This window comes from Globicephala melas, chromosome 3 (assembly GCF_963455315.2).
Source record: "Globicephala melas chromosome 3, mGloMel1.2, whole genome shotgun sequence".
In the NCBI taxonomy this organism is placed as follows: Eukaryota; Metazoa; Chordata; class Mammalia; order Artiodactyla; family Delphinidae; genus Globicephala; species Globicephala melas.
The window spans coordinates 137,319,370-137,338,243 of NC_083316.1; the positions used below are offsets into that span (position 1 = coordinate 137,319,370).

Consider the following 18,874-nt stretch of genomic DNA (forward strand, 5'->3'; position numbering starts at 1 on the left):
AGTGCGGAGGACTCTCTCAACCCGGTGGCCAATTCCCCACCGGCCAGAACTCTTCCCCACCAGCCCTCATCATTCGTGACTCTGCAAGACACAGGGACTCAGACGTGTGTGGGAGTGTGTGTGAGGGAGACAGGCGACAGGAGAGTGCGCTTTCCACATGTGGAACCCTGCATCTCCCTGTCTCATAGCTTGCGTCCGTTCATATGCATGCAGTGGTTAAATATTTGATCAAGGGTGGAATAGTTATACTCATCAGTTGTATTTTTAATAGGCACGCCTTAAAATAGAGGGTTCATAAACTGAAAGTGTGAAAAGATTCTGAGTATCGTCCCTATGTCTCTAACCCTTTCTACTCTTCCCTCCCCCATGTCTACTCCCCCCAAAAAAGGAAAGCTTGCAGCAGATTGTAGAAGGATTTGAGTCTGCAGCTAGAGAGAAGGGGATTAGGGCCAGAGCGGTGCAAGTTAAATTGTGCTGCCTATAAAAAATGGGCGGATTGGTCTCCAGATCCAGAGGCTGGTACCACCTTCCTTTCTAAAATAAAATCTCTCTGGCATGAAGTCACCGCCTATTTCACATCCGGTTTGCCCTGGGACGTATTACTACTGTCTTGGTAAAGAAAAATCTTTTGTTGTATAGCTGCAGATTGGATACTGGGAAGCAAATTTGGGTGTGAAATCTTCAGCAAAGGAGCACGCAGAGTCCATGATGGCTCTGACCGCTCAGAGCGAGTGAGTGAGCGGCAGAGCGAGGACGCCCCTGCGCTGCCGGCGCGCCGGGACTCGCGGACTCGCGCTGGCTCCCAGCTCTCCACGATTTTCTCTCGCAGACTTTTCTCGGGTCTTGAGCGATCCTCTGCCCAGAGGGGGCCCGAGGTAAGTGCGGCATCGGACCGCTACACACAAGCTTTGAACGTGCCTTTTCCTTGCTGGAGTGACAGGAATGCAATAGAAAACAGAGAAGGAGGGAACAGGACAAGAGCCTGATCCCGCAGCAGGTAGAAAGAACGAATGTTTTTCTTTCAGGGTGAAAATCGCAGCGATCTAGGAGCATTATTATTATTATTATTTTCTCTGTCTCTCTTCTTTTCTTTCCCTCTTTCTTAGGCAGAGTTGAATGTATTCCGCGGGGTGGGTGGTGACATGTTGTTTTGGTCTTTTTTGGGTTTTTTTGTTTTTTTGCAAGACGGAGCTGGGGTGAGGTGGGGAGGGGCGTTGGGTGCATCGTCTAAAGTTAAGACGCTGGGATAGAAAACCTATCTCAATGTTCCATCGTAGGGAAGGCACTCTCTCTTTCTGGCTGCAAAAATGCTTCTTTTCTCCTTTCCAGTGGACGCTGCCGTAATGCCGTCTGGTGTAGGGGTCTCTCTCATTCCGAACACGAAAAACTCAAGTTATCATTTGCTGTGGGTGGCATAGATATGGGTGTTCAGAGTGTGTGTTTGATGGGGCGAGGTTGAAGGTGGAAAGGGGTAAGGAGACAGCTTAGCGTTTCTTTTAAACTATTAGGTTTGCATTTGCAAGAAACTTTCTTACTCAACAACTCAAGTGCCATGATAGGTTTGTTTTTCTCTTTTCAAAATGTCAGAGGAGGACAAAAAGCTATGCTCTCTTGCTTTGGGGTTTTGTTTTGTTTCACTTACCCCTTTGGGAATTACCCTTTTTTATAAAGACCAACAAATATTAAAAGGGTACGAGAAGTTGTTTTTCCTTCATAACGGACGTTGAAGGTTAATAAAAGGGTGAATTATAATTATGCAATTTAGGTGCAATATTTTAACATAAGGATATTTACCCAATATTTCTTGTCGTATTCAACTCATCTATGTCAAAAGCAGTCACTAAATTAGGGAAAAACTATGAAGCTCACAGTTCTTACCTCTAGGTCTAGACCATTTCACTCTAAACACTTTAATTATGTTTCATTGCTTACATGCCTGTTTGGAATGGTTTTTACTGATATAAATGATCCTGGAGAGTGCGGAAAGCATTTGTGTAGATGTATTTAAAGGCATACCATATTAAACTATAGAGTGCCTAATGGAAAATATGCTTTAAAAGACTTGCAATCCATTAATCACTGATCCTGCTAAGGAGTACAGATTCAGGGAAGTGCTAACAAATTTTACCTTGAACATTTCTCATATTATGACTGGAATCAGTTATAGCACATTCAAATAGTGTTACCATGTCTGCTCATTCACCAGGTAGTGCTCTGATTTTTAAGAATTACACAAATAGATTATAATTTTAAAAATCCTCTAAGCTTTCCATGCTCCTCCATTCCTCCAACATCCCACTACCAAGTCTAAATTCAACAGAGGGTGATTGATTGCACTTTACCTAAGAGGGAAAAAAGATTCCCTTTTTCATGCAAAGCAAAGCACTCCAGCTTCCATCTGTTTTAGATGAAACATTTTCTAGCAGCAACCTGGCAGAATCTGAGAGGGCTTAAAAGACATGTGAGGGCATGCTTGTGTGCATTTATGTGAGTGTGGTTTGTATGTGAGAGATCAGCACATGGCTTGACTATAAAGTATGTCCTTTAGCCTCACAGAAGCATTAGCGAGCATATTTAACGAGGCAATCACAGGCAGAGAATTACAAGCATGATTTCAGCATTCAACTGAGTGTTTCCTACGATTTTATTTTTTTAAAAAAAAGATAAATAGCAGTTGCTTCTGAAATCAAGGTGCACCCAGAATCCAAAGATGAATTCAGTCATCAAAGCATATGAACCTACCCCATCACAGCCTCCAAACATGCTCTCCCTGTTGTAGACACCAGCTGAAAATTGTCAGTGCACAGTTCAGTTGTGGGAACTCAAATAAGAAAGGTCAAATTTTTCAGATGATAACAAGAAGAGAGTAATGCAAACTACATTGTAAATATAAAACCTAGAGGGAAAACAACTCACAGTTTTTATGTTAAGCAATATTGTCACCTGAGAGAATTTCAACTTGTATTCTTTTACAGGAGAAATTTAGACACTGATATTTCTGAATGGAGAAATGCAAGTGAAAGTGGAGAATGGATGGTCCAGGTTTCCATTGCTTCCAGTGAGGTGTCATAGCCCAGTGAGGTCATTTCCTGACTTCAAAGCATTTATCTGAACTGCCTCAGTCAGCCCTAGTGGTTATAACCTGATGTTTCTTGCAAGAGACATTGATCTCTACTTGTTCTACTTTTCAGCTGCACAAGCCCGCAATGAAGAAAAGTCCGGGTCTCTCTGACTACATTTGGGGCTGGACCCTCCTTCTGAGCACATTGACTGGAAGAAGGTGGGGACCCTTTATTTTAAATCTGCATGAGAATTTCTGTAACTTTTCATTTATTCTTTCAGGGGGAAGAAAATTGTCCTTGGATGAATTCATGACTAAGGGAATTCAAAAAGCTTAACTGCAATAAAATTCCAGCTAATAAAGAAGAACAATATGAAAAAATAATCAACTTATTTGCATGTTGGTTAGAATACGCTTAACACGCTTCTGTTAAGGAACGTATTAATTCAACATTTAATTCTTAAATTGAACTTTTCACTGCTCAGTTGTAACTGAACAAAACATGTGGTTTCCTAATTCACAGAAAAAGTTACCCCAATTAATGTCAGCATACTATGTGAGTTGATTTTCCAACAAGAAAATTTCTAACCAGTTGCAAAGATCATAGAGTAACTTCTAACTATGTGGAAGTGGAAAGGTTAGAATAACATTTGTAATTTGAAAGTCATAAGTTTTTATAAATGCATGTGCATTATGTTTTGAAACTGTTATTTATGTAACCAATAGAAGTAGAATATACTACACACATATTTAAGAACGTTAGATAAAACTGAACTTCTCTATTTAACTACTGTGGAGACAAGTTATGAGAAAAAAAATGTAATCATATGATTAACCATATTCAAAATATTTGCTAATGATCCCATCAAATGCATAGACATATTATACTAACAAAGATACAAATGACCAAATATTTCAGATTCTCCTTTATCTGCTTTTATATTTTTTTGTGTAGTCCACTCCTGTGGCCCCAAAGAAAGTCTTAGACATATTACAAAAATCTAAGATTCTCCATAATGTAATGAAAAGTGAACCCTTATGAGTTAAGGCAGAGAGATGGAATAGACTGGAAAGATAAGGACTAAGGAGGATTTTTTAAATTGAGAAGTTGTCTATTTTTATTGTTTGTTATTGTGTATGATAAATAATGACCGCCAGATGAACAGAAAGTGCATTATTGCCAGATACTCTTAATCTGAGGAGTTAAATGTTCTTCACCGCTCTCGAAAAATTGTATGAAGTGTTGCTATTGTAATGACCTGTAGATGGAGTTAGTGCACAATGTTTTATTATATAGTGGTTCATATGGAATCAAAATCACATACTGTAACTGACATTTCTCTACAAATTATATATTCAGTTTAGGAAACATTACATTGGCATGAGTATTTAATAGCAAATAAATAATCTTGATCTTTATCCTAGGGTCATTGTCTGACAATTACATAGTAAATTAGAATTAAAAATGAAGCATAACCTGATTAAGAAAAGCACATAAAAGAAAGATTATCATTCCAATTGGCAGAGCAGAACTGGTTCTCTGGGAGGGAGGGAAAAGTCTCTTTTGGCATTTGTACTCCAATGCAAACAACTGGTGAGTACAACATTTATAAAATAAAACCAGGGGGGAAAAAAGCATTTCCTGAATTTGACATAAGCTATGAAAACAAAGAGAATGCAGGTATAGGTAGTAGGTCACCCCATATTTTGGGAATCATATTAACAATCTAATTTGCTCTGTCATATCACACCATCTCATCTTTTTCTCCCTTCTTATTTTAGTGATTCTTCCTTAGACTACTTGGTCAGGCTCTCGTCACAACTCAAAGTGTGTTAGCATTTCTTTTCCACCTTTATCAAGATGACCTTCCAGTATCCTTGAAAGATGCATGCATGGCAGTAGGTTTTGTGACAATGAGTTTTTATAAATAATTGTATTCAGAAAACTATTTTTGCTTTACTGCTGTCATCTGCTAGCAAGACATCCTGGAAGACACAGCGCTCGTTGAAAATTTGATTTCAAAAACTAGTAAGATCTTTAATTCTGCCAAAGGAGAGTAAACCCTCAATCTGCACAGTATTAATGTTGAATTTAGGAGAATGGAGAACTGTTTCATAGAGGTACATTTCATATATTTCATATCATGAATAACTTTTAGTTATAATAGCTTATTAAATTAAAATTTTATCAGAAAAGTTTTGCATTTTGCCAGTATAACATTATTACCCAAATAATAGTGTTTGTTTTTGAATTGACACTTTGATTATATTTCTTGCTTCTGTCAAATCAGTGAACCCTGGTTTCAAATGTTATTATTTTTCTTAGATTGATCAGTAATATAAACACACAAGAGAGATGCCAAAAGCATATTAAATTGAAAGTGATACGTTTGTGTCCGTTTTTTAGTTCACACTCTATATTCTTTTTTTGTTTTTCTTTTTGCTCAAGGTCAGAGCTATCATTGAAATATATCAGTAAGTGTGATCCCTCCTAACATAGAATACTCTTCTCTCAAAGGATTTTGGAGGTGTCATTCTAATCATTACATAAAATATGATTCAAGGAGCATAGATAGTAATGTGATTGATGTAATAAATAAATAATATGTGAACTGCAGTCATTATGTGGTCAAAATTCAAAGACTAGTAACGACTGGTAAGGGATAAAAACTAGACCTTCACATAGAAAGACTTAAATAGGAACAATTACTCTGATATAGAAGAATGAAAATAAAGTTTTAGACTAAAAGTTAAAGAAAGCTGGATTCTAGTTCAAACTCTACAAATGGCTGTGTTTTCCTAAAACGCTAATCCTGCATTAGTTTAGTAAAACCATAAATTAAGAATACTGGACCATATCTTTTCCAAGCTATCTTTTACTTCTAAGACCAGAAATGACAAAATTCAATTAATTAGAGGTTTGAATAGACAAATTATAAAAATTGGTTCATAAACCTTAAGAAGAATGGAAATTACACACTGATGTGAACATGTAATTATACTAAGAAACAAGTTTTATCTATTTTTCTCATCTAAATACCAGAAAGAACAACAAAAACACAAAACATAGATATATATGAAGTGGATAAAGGGACGGTTGTTGGTAGGTGAAATCTTAGGATTATGCTACATGTTAAATTAAATGAAAACAAAGCTATTACGTATTTTGGTAGCTCAGAAATACATTTTTTTTTTAATTTGGGAAGAAGTTTCCCAGATCTAGGTTTTTTACTAAAGTGCATTAGTGTTCTTGCTTGCCCAGAGAAAACATTCATTACAACATTGTATACATGCTGAGAATTATAAATGTAAAGACACAACTCATTTCCTGTAATTTTCCTTCCATAGTTAGAAATATTAGAATAAAGAGCATATCATCTATGAGAACAAATATGAGAAAATGGTAAGAATTAAACTATGACATCTTTTTACTTTACCAGAAGAAATTTTCAAATTAAGATTCAATAGAAAGGAAGTTGGAAAATTGCGGAAGGTTTTATTTGGAAAAAGGTTTTAGTAGAAATGTATAATTTAGATATTGCCTCCCTTTACATTTTTTTCAGCTATGGACAACCCTCATTACAAGATGAACTTAAAGACAACACCACTGTCTTCACTAGGATTTTGGACCGACTCCTAGATGGTTATGACAATCGCCTGAGACCAGGATTGGGAGGTGGGTAGCATTATCGTGTTTTTATTTTACAGAACAATATTAAACATTTACTATTAAATTATTGCTTCCCTCTACATGTTAAAGTAATAAGAATGGAAGCACGTAGTGTAATGACATCCTATTTTTAGTATATTGCTCAATATTAATTCAATTTTCCACGGTCATCCCATGCACATACCCGTACGTAGTAGAAGGCAGATTCAAACTTCTCATAATGTCATGAAATAAATGTTACATTTACTTGACAATCAATCTTTTCCATGTATGATTTGATTTTACAAGGGAAAAAGGAGGGTAATATCATCTCTTCCAGCTCAAATACTGCATCTCTGTTTCATTAGGCATAGCTATGTTTGCATTGAATTCAAGTAGAGTATCTCTGAATCTATTGCTCTAAACATTTATTTGGGAATATTACATATTGATCCACTATTTTGTGTTAGAGTACCCCCACCTCTAGGATAAAAGGTGAATGAGATAGATGATAGTGTGTGTTTTGTTTTGACTGTGAATTTAAACTTAAACCCTAATTTTCTATAGTTAAAATGTTTTGGTTTTTTTTTTTTTTTTTGTATACCAGTTCATTGGTTTTACTAATGAATTTCTACTCAGGAAGAAGTTAGCACTTAATAATACAGTATTTATAACAATAAGAGTAAATAGTGCAAGGCATTACATACTTATTTAAATAGTCCTTGAGTAAGATAATCAACCTATCTTATTTAGTTAAACAAAGACTAATGAAGCCAAAACAAAATATTGATCTCAGAGTAAAACAAGTGAAGCGAGGAAATAAATTATTGTTCAAAGTCACATAGGAAACCAAGGATAGAATCTATGACTCCCAACTATAACTTATGCTGCACTCTCTCCAGAGCATTTGTTGAAACTATTTAATAGCAATATTTAAATTACAATGAAATGACAATATTAAGAAATTCATCTCCTCTTCATCTAGACAGCAAAGTTATGCAAAGAATAAGAAGGTTAAGAATTCAATTTTTGATTTTAAAACAGAATGGTAACATGGATTTAGTCCTCCTGTTAATACTCTGGGCAGTGTAATGACACAGATATGGATCATAGGTCTGTTTTGAGGCTGCCAAATGTCATTAGTGTCTCAGAGGTTTAAGGAAAACTCCTTTATCGAAGACATGACTCGGATATATGTCAAAGGTCTTACCAGGTGTCCTTTCCTATCAATCTCAAGCATTCGTTCTAGGACACACTATACAAATTCCTCCAGGTTTGTACTCCACTTGGTTTCCTTTTACTAAGTTCTTTGAAAAAATATTAAGGAACAAAATGCATTGGTCACAAAATGGAGTGCATAAATGTGTATGTGATGTATTAATATAAGGTCCGTGTATATCTAAACCTCTGGAGTGGTTTCAGGAAAATTGTTCTTGGTTCATAAAATTTGAAATAAATTACAAAGACTGCAGGTGGGGGAGGAATGTACAAAAAGAAGAAATTCAGGACAGTGATAATAACTTTTAAAAAGAAGACTTTTAAAGTACTAATGGGCATGCATCTGATTTCTTTACTTCTTATTCTTCCTTCTCCATGATATCTCCTTAGAAAATCAGCAAAATTTTATAACACATCTAGAAAATCTTATCTTCATTCTAGTTTAGGAAATCCCATTTAATACTTTACCTTGTGAATGTGAGTATCCTCTATAAGTTCTGTGCATAGTTTTCAGTTTGTTAAACAATTTTACACATACACACACACACACTCCTTCTTTAATAATCAGCTGTTTGGTCGTATTGTTATTTGGAGTACAAATAACAAGCCCATGACTGCTCATTTACATTTAATTATGTGTAATAACTCTTTAATCAAGTATAGTATAAGCAGGAAGCATTTCACCTACTCCTCATATGTATACCTGAGTCTTGGAGAGCCACAGACCTTGAGGATGTATAATATAGACTAAGAATGGGTCAAAAAGCTAATTTTCAAGACTCAAGATAATGGTGGATTTATTAACAGAAACAACTACATTAATTCAGGCTGCAGTTTTGGTGGAATCTACTTTATTACCTACTTAATCCCCTCAAAATAACAAAAATAGATATTTAAAGAAAAGAAATAGTAGTTGGCTAAATAGAGACAAGATATATTCTTTTTAATTGAAATGGATATAATATGTTACAGTAATAGAGAATTCAAGGGCTCAGGAAAATCAAAAAGAATGGATATGCTTTAATTTTTGCTAAAGATGATTTTTCTGATATTTATGATTTCTGGAAACAGTGATTTTGAGATTATGATAGACATGAAAACAAATTAAAAAGTAGCCCAAATAGTTTCCTCTATTTCTATTTTATCTATCATCCTGGAGCATACTGCAATTAAATCTGATGGATTTGAGATTTATGAAAAAACTTTAATACTAACTAAATTTTTGTCATTTTTTTGGTCATGCTTTTTCAGTCTTAAGGGATATCATGGCATGTGTTTATTACATATATAGCATGTGTTTACTACATATATCTGCAGAATCATTAACACGTTTAAATACATTTTGAGAATGTTTATCTGTCTTTAGAAAACATCTTAACATGTTTAAGTACATTTTGAGAATCTTTATCTGTCTTCAGAAAACATCTTAAATATTAAACACAGATTTTAGATATTTTATAAAACATAATCAGCTACAGAATAGAGAAAAATGTTAACACCATGATTTTTGGATGCTATAAATTGAAATTATCTAATATATATACTTCTGCAAAATTATTTAATTTTATTTCTTTATCATAGATTTCTGGTAAGCTAAGTATGACATGCATTCCAGTAGCTCTCTTGCCATTATAAAAATGGATTTTTTTACATGATCCATTTGCTTTCAGATGTAAAAACTATGTAGAGGCAATACTTGAAAGATTATCATTAGCTTATAAGGCAGTAAAAATTTCCTCTTAGTAGGTTCATGATCACAGCTGGGATAATCTTCTCTCGCAAGAGATAGGAGCCCACCCTCTTCTTTATTATGATAAAAGTCTGGTTTTATAAAAATAACAACATTGTGCAGAAGGCAGGGATATTTTGTTCTGAATGTCTTGAGAAAATACAGAAATGTGATAAGCTAAGACTTGAGACTAATGTAAGAAACTCTTGTACATGCAGATTCATCATGACCTGTTTTTCAGAAACACACACAGAATCCAAAAGTGTAACATTATTCTTTGGAGATGTACACCCTGGATCCAATAACTAAGAAAACAGATATATAACACGGTTCATCCAGATGATAGGAATCAGTTGCAGATTTTGTAACACTATTTCAAAAGGCTATCTTTTCAGGGTCAAGAGCAATCCTGAGAAAGTAGAAAGAAAAGGGCAACCTAGAGATATCCTGGAAGACACGTATCTTTTTAAATAAAATAAAAGAACTAAAAAGGATAGACTGTGTGGAATTCTAATAATATACTCTATTCAAGGATGTAAAGAGAAAAATATGTTGCCAAGTTCATATTTTAAGTATAAAATTAATGAAGAAAGCTTTAAATAGACTTGAATTGAAATAGTCAGTAGTCAGAAAATACAAATCGAAACTGTCAGTGATTGTTGGATTCATTCTCATTTAATATCTCTTTCTTTGAGGACAAGAGGCGGAGGGCTGGTTCTTCCTTGCAATCAGGGCCTGAAGAATGTTTTTGAAAAGCTCTTGCCTAAAGCATCGTCACTAGAGAAGAATAAAATGGTTGAGGGAGGGGAGAAGGTAAAATCCAGGAAAAAAAAAAATGGCAAGAGAAGAAAGAAAAGGTTACAGAAGAAAGGAGAGCAAAAGAGGGCACTGAAAACAAGGAGAAAGAACAGAGAAAAGTGAGAGGGTGGGAGAGGGCGAAGGAGAGCAACTTAGAGAAAATGGAAAAGGCATGTGTGGTAGGAGGATGGGTAGGCTCAGGTGTTCCTTGGTTAATCAAGATTCCTCTTTTTGCCTTAAATCAAGACCAAACCAATCACCTTCTGAGAAAATTCATTTCCTCAAGGTTTCTCCTTATTGACTCTGAATCTAATAAACGAAAGAAGCCTGAATTTTCTCCAACGTCCGAAAAAATTAAATGATGCTCCCCCTGAATTACACCTATCTGGGTAAAATTTCAGCCACCATCATTTTGGCTTTCCCTGCACTCTGGGAGAGGGAGTAAGAACAATCCAGAAACATAGATCCAAAACTACATTCTGAAGAAAGTTTTCAGATTTTTAAGAAGGAATGCCCTTCCAGTGATAGCTTTCCCTTCCTTTCTGCCACACCATATATACAGGCTACATCTCTCTTTCTTTTGAAAGAGTACACGTGTGTACTCATCATGTGACAAACCCAGATGGATGGGGGGAGAAGTAAATAAGTAAATAGGTAGGTAGGAATGGAGGTAGAGAATGGGCTTTATTCCTACTATATGCTTAACACATTTAGTTAAGATTTTCTTCTTTTTCCTATAAGTGTTATAGAATTTGGGGGAATTTTTTTGTTTGTTTTAGATTTTACTTAATTGAAGCTATCAGTTAGGTGAGTATTTGTGACTGGAATGTAGCTGGGATTTTTCCCTCAAGGTATTTTAGCACGACATACTATTTAACAAACAATCTATGCTTCAAAGCAGACTTACTCCTTATCTTCTTAATTTTCCCAATTTTTGATTTTTTACGCCTGTATGAGACCTTTTAGACTTCATTTAGCCCTATTATTGCCAGAGATCTTAGCTTTAAGATATAAGCATCTCCAACAAGGCAAGGAGACTGGGTTGGATATGAGTGCTACTGGCAAGGTGGTACGGGCTCCTTGGGGAATTAGCTTGGGATATTGGGTTATGTTTCTTTAGGTCAAAATAAGTAAAGGTGGGAAACTAAGAGTGTTCTGGAGAAAAAAATCAGATTAACTTGTGAAATTTTGTGCAACTCTAAACTTTAGGTGACTAGACTTTGTTCTATCTCAAGATGATATCTGATATTCATGTGATCTTTTATTATGTTTTTGTATCCTGTGTGATGTTGAGATCAGAGGCAACCATTTTATTCATGTTCACCTAACTTAAAACACACATTTTGTATTTATATTAAAAAGCCAGAATTTCTAAAATTTAGAGGGCAAGATATCCGTGTCACAATGTGTTCACCTTCAATAAAATAAAAAAATTCTAAATTACTGACAATACCCCCCCCAAATTTAAAAAGGTTAGATTTATCCAATATTTTTTTATTGCTGTTGTTACATTTTCTTTACCAGATAATGGCTTTTCGTATCAGCTTTTGAAATTCTACTCTGGAATTCTTTTTGAATTTTCTATAGGTGTATCTGGTGCTTTTAATGCAAGGTGTGGAACAGATGCTCAGACTTTGGCATAATGCAATCTATTTACACTGAAATACTATATCTAGACATTCTATAAGTCAGTTGAATTTTAGAGAAAAAGCAGTTACCAAAAACCCAAGAGGAATTGTTAAAATGAACAGAGAACACCTTTTAACTTTTACTGGCTGAGAAATCCAGTCAGCTCATGAAGCCAGCTCATCTAATGAATCCAACTGAGATGCCCAGAGGAATGTTCTAGCATATTTAGAAACTTTCTGCTTCCATCTTTTCCTATTGTATATAAATCATCTTGCCAAGCATTTCCTAAGATAAAATGTAGCCACTTGGATTTTGCTAAAGTTATAACGGCCAGATTATTAGTAAACAGCTGCAGTTTATATTTTGTGCAGTTACTTTTGGACTTTTTATATAGTTTTCATTTCCTATCTTGATTCTAGAACCAATGTGAAATATTAAAAAATATACATATTTTTTTTTCTGTATATGACTTTTTTTTTGCAGCCTGAACTTGAGTTCTTTATTTGAAAAATAGTGTTTGTAGTGTTTCTGAGGTAAGAATCCCATATTTGAAAAATAGTGTTTGTAGTGTTTTTGAAGTAAGAATCTTATTGTTAATAGTTATGGACTCTGCCATTTTGAAGAACTTAAAACCAAGTCCTAAGTGGACGCCATATCCCTCCATAATATATATAATATATAATGATATTATATTATTATTCTCATATAATTAAAATTCAATAATAGGAACAGAAAGTAGGATACCTCAAAGCTACTGCAGGTTAGGCAATTTTGATCAAGACTTCTACAGACCAAAAGAAACCTATTCCTCCAACACAGCAATCACATTCTTCTCTACAGCTTTGCTCTCTCCCAATAGAAAATGCCATGATGTAAGGAGGGAAGGAGGCAAATTCTCAGTCGAGAAGAAATAAATGTCTCCTGTAATAAACTTTACCTTTTTTTACCTGGGAGATTCTTGTATCATCTGAGTTCTTGGAATCTGAAAACACAAAGGACCAGGTATTGGTTAGACACCTCGAAATGTGATTTTCTACCCCATATCCAGGTTTAGTAGCTGAATATCACCAACATTAAGTTGCTCTACATTATCAGGGAGGGGAAAATTGCCAACTATTCTAAAGAATTAAGGGAATGGAAGTGAAGGACAAGGAGCAAAAATGTTGCCCCAGGCAGATTGGCAGGGAGCTGAAACATTGTCCAATCCAGGAGTATAAATTGATGGTTATGTAGGGAGCTCAGGATACTTTCAATTTCCAAACAGGACCATTTCAAAGTGGGGTTTTAAGACATACTTTATTATGATGACTAATGTTAGCCAATTCATTCTCCATATAGTGACTGCCTCTGTGAATTAATAGAAGCAAAGTAGCTTGAAGGAGGCCATAAACGTCCTTCATTAAGTTATGAGTACACAGAACTGGGCCCAGTGAATATTATTCTGAGTTCCTCAATAGACAGCATTTCCAGTGAAAATAGGGCCAATGCCATATTAAATAAATTGTTGTAATAGGGATTCCTAAGGAAACACCACCTACAATTCTTCACTATTGATTCCCTCTTCCATTATTTTTAAAATTACAGTCACTCTTAAAATCCACTCTTCACACATCAGCTGTCTTCTTAAACTGCAAGTAACATTCCTTCACTTCATTACCCAAAGACATTGCATTAGAACAAAGGTCAGCTGCTTCTATAAGAAGCTCTTTAGGTGTGGCCCTCTTTCCTCTAGAGTGTCATCTTGTACCGTGATCATCAGCTTCACCAAGCTCCAGATGTACTGGACTTTCTGTTTCTTAAGTCAAGCGCATCTATTCTCACCTCAGTTCTTCACCTTATTCTTTCCTCTCCCTGAAATGTCTTTCCCTGTCTCTGTTCATCCTTGAATTTTTCTCACCTTTTAGGTTGCAGTTCAAATGTCATCTCTTCAAAGACACTCTTTCAGAACATTTATAATGATGACATTAACTAGTATAATTTGTGCATATGTGTTCATACACAACTACGTATGTAATTCTTCCTATCTATCTATCTACCTACCTATCTATGTTTCTAACCTATTTACCTAAAATATGTTTTACCTAAGATTGTGAGATATGCTACAGAAGAAAAGGAGCAATTGCACTTTTGCTCATCAATGTATCGATATTACTATTACCTAGAACGGTGCCTTCCTGGCACATAGAAAATGCTCAGTAAACATTCGTTGTCTAAATTAATGTACCCAGTAAATACATCTCAAAGTGTTTTCGGCATTAAAATCTTATTTGATCCTCACTCTAATGCAATGGAGTTGACTGTGCAGGTATTATTTCTTCATTAAAGAAGTGATAAAACAGTCTCAGGGACATTAAAGGATTGTACCTAAAGTCACACAGCTTGTTCTCTAGGAAAATCAGAGTTAAAATCCAAGTGTTTTGACTCTTAATCCAATGTGCTTATTACTCACTATACTGCACTGCTTTTCTCATTTCTGCCTCAAGCACTAATCATCTTTTTGAATTATCACTTCAAAACATCTGTTACTTCAAAACTTATCAGCAGGATATCAACATTGTAGGAAATCCCCAGTAAAAAACAGATTTACTGCTGTTTAGCTGTTATAGAGGGATATAATATAGTGTGTATATATATGTGTATACATATATGTGTGTGTTTGTGTACATATATGTGTGTGTTCATATATGTTTATAAATTATATATATATGTTGTATGTAAAACATATCTTTGAAGAGTGTGCTTGTTTAAAGACTGATTTTAATTAATTTATCATCATAAACTTCATTTACATTGATGTACTATATTAAGATATTCTTAGTCACTGCAATAACAACCATCATCATCATAATCTCATTTTATATAATTCCATTCTATCTTTATCCTTTGAAAACTTGAACATGTGTATTCAGTTATACTAATTTGAAAGAATCTGTTGATTTTTTTACATTGGACAGAGAAGGATTATTGTGATGAAAATATTTGATTGAAAAAAATTATTTGCTGAATTATCTACTCTCTGAACATTTCTTCCAACTGAGTTATTTTAATTGATTTCCACTTGCATACAATTTCCTCATTACCTAAGAGGTTCATTCATGTTTAACTTTGGCTAGGTGTATAATCTTCCTAGCTGAACTTCATCAGAAGTTCCTGACTCATGCTGTATGCTCTTAAATAGAATATATCAAAGCAAAAAAATATTTTGACTTTTCCTCATGTGACCCGTAGAAAGGCCTTGAGTACTTTATAGGTATTTCTAGTAACACTTTAGAGTCTAACGCTAAGTCAATAAAGTCTAGTATTAGAGCACGTGATTTAAATTCTGTTTCAATGTTCCTTAAATAATAAATTATATATATATATATATATATATATATATATATATATATATATATATATATATATATATCCCTACAACAGGGATTTCATGTTGGGGGGGAGATGACAAAGTTTTTCTCGAATTGGGAAAAAATAAGGTTCCTCAGCAGTTGCCCTAGCTCTCAGCCAAAGCACATAGGTATGAGCTCATCTTCCATTTAAGCCTGGTACACCTGAAGAGCACTTGATTACAAACCACCATTTCTTTGTCAAAAAAGCAAGTTAACGATGCCTCTATTTACAGTTTGGCGGAAGTTGATTCACAACAACCTTCTGTCTTGAACCTTTGCACTCCAGATTATAAACTTTCTATCTTAAAGCAGAATGACTTCACATGCCACTCACGGACTCCCTGGTAAGCTGGAGTGAAAGACACACTTTGGTCAAAGGATCCTATTCCTTGTCTCTGAGATGGTACTCAACTGAGTGAGAATGTGGTTTGAGGATAATCATTAAGTGTATATTTGAATAGAAAAAAATATGTAAGGGAATACATCAAGATATTAACAGTGGATTTATGTGGAAGGTGGTATTCCAGGGAATTTAAATTTTTTAAAATATTTTTCTGAAGTTTTTAAACTTATACTATGAACTTTAAAAAATTTTTATAAACAACATAATATGTTATATGGGCCTCATGCTTACCCTAAAGCTTTTGTAATGTTTTAGAGTAGCATTCCCAAGTAAGTTTGGGAAACACAGAGGTAGATGATGTTGACCACGTTTTTATTTAAAACATGGTTTCTTAGAGACATTAGCATGCTAATGTGCAAGACAAATCTTTCGGAGGCATACATAATAAGCAGAGTTTTACAGCAATGGAAACTTCTTGCTCCACTGCATACTTACTAACAGCTGATGACAAATCAAAGAAAACTGTTTGGATGTGTGACAAGGGAAATATATTAGAAGGGAAAATATAGAAAGTGAGTGTTCTCTTCTGATTATCTTACACCCCCCAAGTTGAAGATGGAATCATCTGCTAACAATCTAAAATCAGCAGAGGGAAATAGTCCATATATTTGGCAAGTGGATAGCTCACTTCTTCAGACCATTTTATCATGCTAGATAAAACAGATTTGTGGTGTGTATGTGTCAATCACAATCTCCCAATTTATCCCTCCCCCACCTTACCCCCTGGTAACCATAAGTTTGTTTTCTACATCTGTAACTCTATTTCTGTTTTGTAAATAAGTTTGTTTGAATCCTATTTTTTAGATTCTACATATAAGTGATATATGGTATTTGTCTTTTTCTGTCTGACTTACTTCACTCAGTATGACAATCTGTAGGTCCATCCATGTTGCTGCAAATGGCATTATTTCATTCTTTTCATGGCTGAGTAATATTCCATTGTATATATGTACCACATCTTCTTTATCCATTCCTCTACTAATGGACATTTATGTTGCTTCCATGTCCTGGCTATTGTAAATAGTGCTGCTATGAACATTGGGGTGCATGTATATTTTTGAATTATGGATTTCTTTGCTGGATCATATGGTAGCTCTATTTTTAGTTTTTTTAAGGAATCTCCATACTGTTCTCATAGTGGCTGTACCAATTTACATTCCCACCGACAGTGTAGGAGGGTTCCCTTTTCTTCACACCCTCTCCAGCATTTAAAAAAAAAAAAAAGAAAAGATTGGTTGCCCCTAAAATATCTGGTAAGCCAAGTTGTGTAAAGCTAGCTACCTTGGGGAGTTACCTTAAAGTGTAGAAATTATACCCTCCTCACACCCCCGAAATGGATAATAGTGATAAAGGAGTCCAAGAGAACCATCCCACACCACCAAGCACTTGCAAGTGTGCAAACTGAGATTCGTATATATTTCCCAAATGATTATGCATTTAATGACAGATCTCTGCTGTAAAAATAAAAATGAAAGAAAGGACATAATTTTAATTCCATAAGTGTCACTCAAATCTGTAAGATATTCACCATAAATCTTATAGTTTATAATCTGGAGAGAACCAAAACTCAAACTTGGGAACAAAATGAGGTTTTTTGCTTGATCTAGAAGGGGAAATCTTGAAAGAGAAAGATGAAAGTGAGCTCAATTAATAAGACAGATTCTAGCTTTTGTGACTAGATAGCATGTATTTTCTTTTCATTATGGTATTTAATTGAAGGTCATTCCTGACATTCTAATAAAGTATGAGCTCTTGATGGAGTCATAAGAAATAGCAGATATTTAAACTAAGAAAAGAATCAGGGCTTCCTTGGTGGCGCAGTGGTTGAGAGTCCGCCTGCCAATGCAGGGGACACGGGTTCGTGCCCCGGTCCGGGAAGATCCCACATGCCGCGGAGCGGCTAGGCCCGTGAGCCATGGCTGCGGAGCCTGCGCGTCCGGAGCCTGTGCTCCGCAATGGGAGAGGCTGCAACAGTGAGAGGCCCGCGTACCGCAAAAAAAACAAAAACAACAAAAAAAGAAAAGAATCAGTCTAGTAAAAAATATATATATATATATATATATATATATGGAAAGAGAGTGTGCAATAGAGAGACGTATACATTGCAGAAGTGGCTGCTGGAAGGGGTGAGAAGGGGTACTGGTATGAGAGGCAAGTGGTTAATACAGCTGAGACTTATTGCTGACAGCTGCTCTTCTTAAGCGACGCAGTTGTGGCAGGATGTTGGATGTTAAAGCTGAGGTTGGAAATGAGTTCTAAAAACACATCTCTATTCTCTTTGTCTCAAACTACCTCCTCTATTTTGAAGCGTTAAACAGTGTACCCCACATAACTCTTATGTCAGGGGGCTCATTTAAGCATTTTGGGGCCAGTCAAATTGTTGGGGGGGAAATGGCCTAAAAATATTAGATTGGTTATTGAGGCGACTCTCTCCACCTCAAAATTATTATATCATTTGTTGAGCCAAATTTATACTGAAAGTATTACCTGTTTACAAGTGAATTGCTAACGGATAAAATTTTTGATTTTCAAAAGAATTCTTATTGCATGTATTGGATCACCTTTTTAATGTCCTACACCAAAGATACAAATGTCCTGATAAATGAAATGAATTGCTTAAAATACTGGACTGTTATTTCTCAGAGCTAAAGTTGAAAATAACAGAGTCATCTTTTTTCATTTTCACCTCTTAACAAACTGTTTCCTTTTATACAGGCAATATTTCTCTCTCTTTTTTTTTTTTTTTTTTTTTTTTGGTGAGTGACTGTATTTCCTTGAAAATATCTGTGTTGAGTTGTCACCAAACTATAATACATATGTTTTATTGGTTGAAATATATGCCTCAGAGACCAATAACATAAAATCACATTGAGCTTGAAATGGAATCTATTAAATGAACTTTTGCTGTACTGTCATATGTTCTTCTTATCCTCAAAACTGAAGAAACTTATATAGGTTGTCAGATTTTTTTTCCCAGGGGTAATTTGGATAATTAACT

General features: G+C 35.0%; 1 protein-coding gene across 3 annotated transcripts in view; it reads left to right on the forward strand.

Annotated features, from left to right (window-relative positions):
* Positions 1–412: 412 nt before the first annotated feature.
* GABRA1 (gamma-aminobutyric acid type A receptor subunit alpha1) overlaps positions 413–18,874 on the forward strand; it is a 59,790-nt gene continuing 41,328 nt past the window's right edge. Inside the window, exons 1-3 of one of the 3 annotated variants that reach the window (XM_030841204.2) lie at positions 413–875; positions 3,192–3,280; positions 6,625–6,737. In XM_030841204.2, the coding sequence (XP_030697064.2) occupies positions 3,207–3,280; positions 6,625–6,737 (187 nt within the window). In that variant the 5' untranslated portion in view covers positions 413–875; positions 3,192–3,206. Of the gene's footprint in view, positions 998–3,191; positions 3,281–5,164; positions 5,183–6,624; positions 6,738–18,874 lie in introns of those variants that run through there. The other 2 variants (XM_030841205.2, XM_060296571.1) reach the window with 2 other exon arrangements.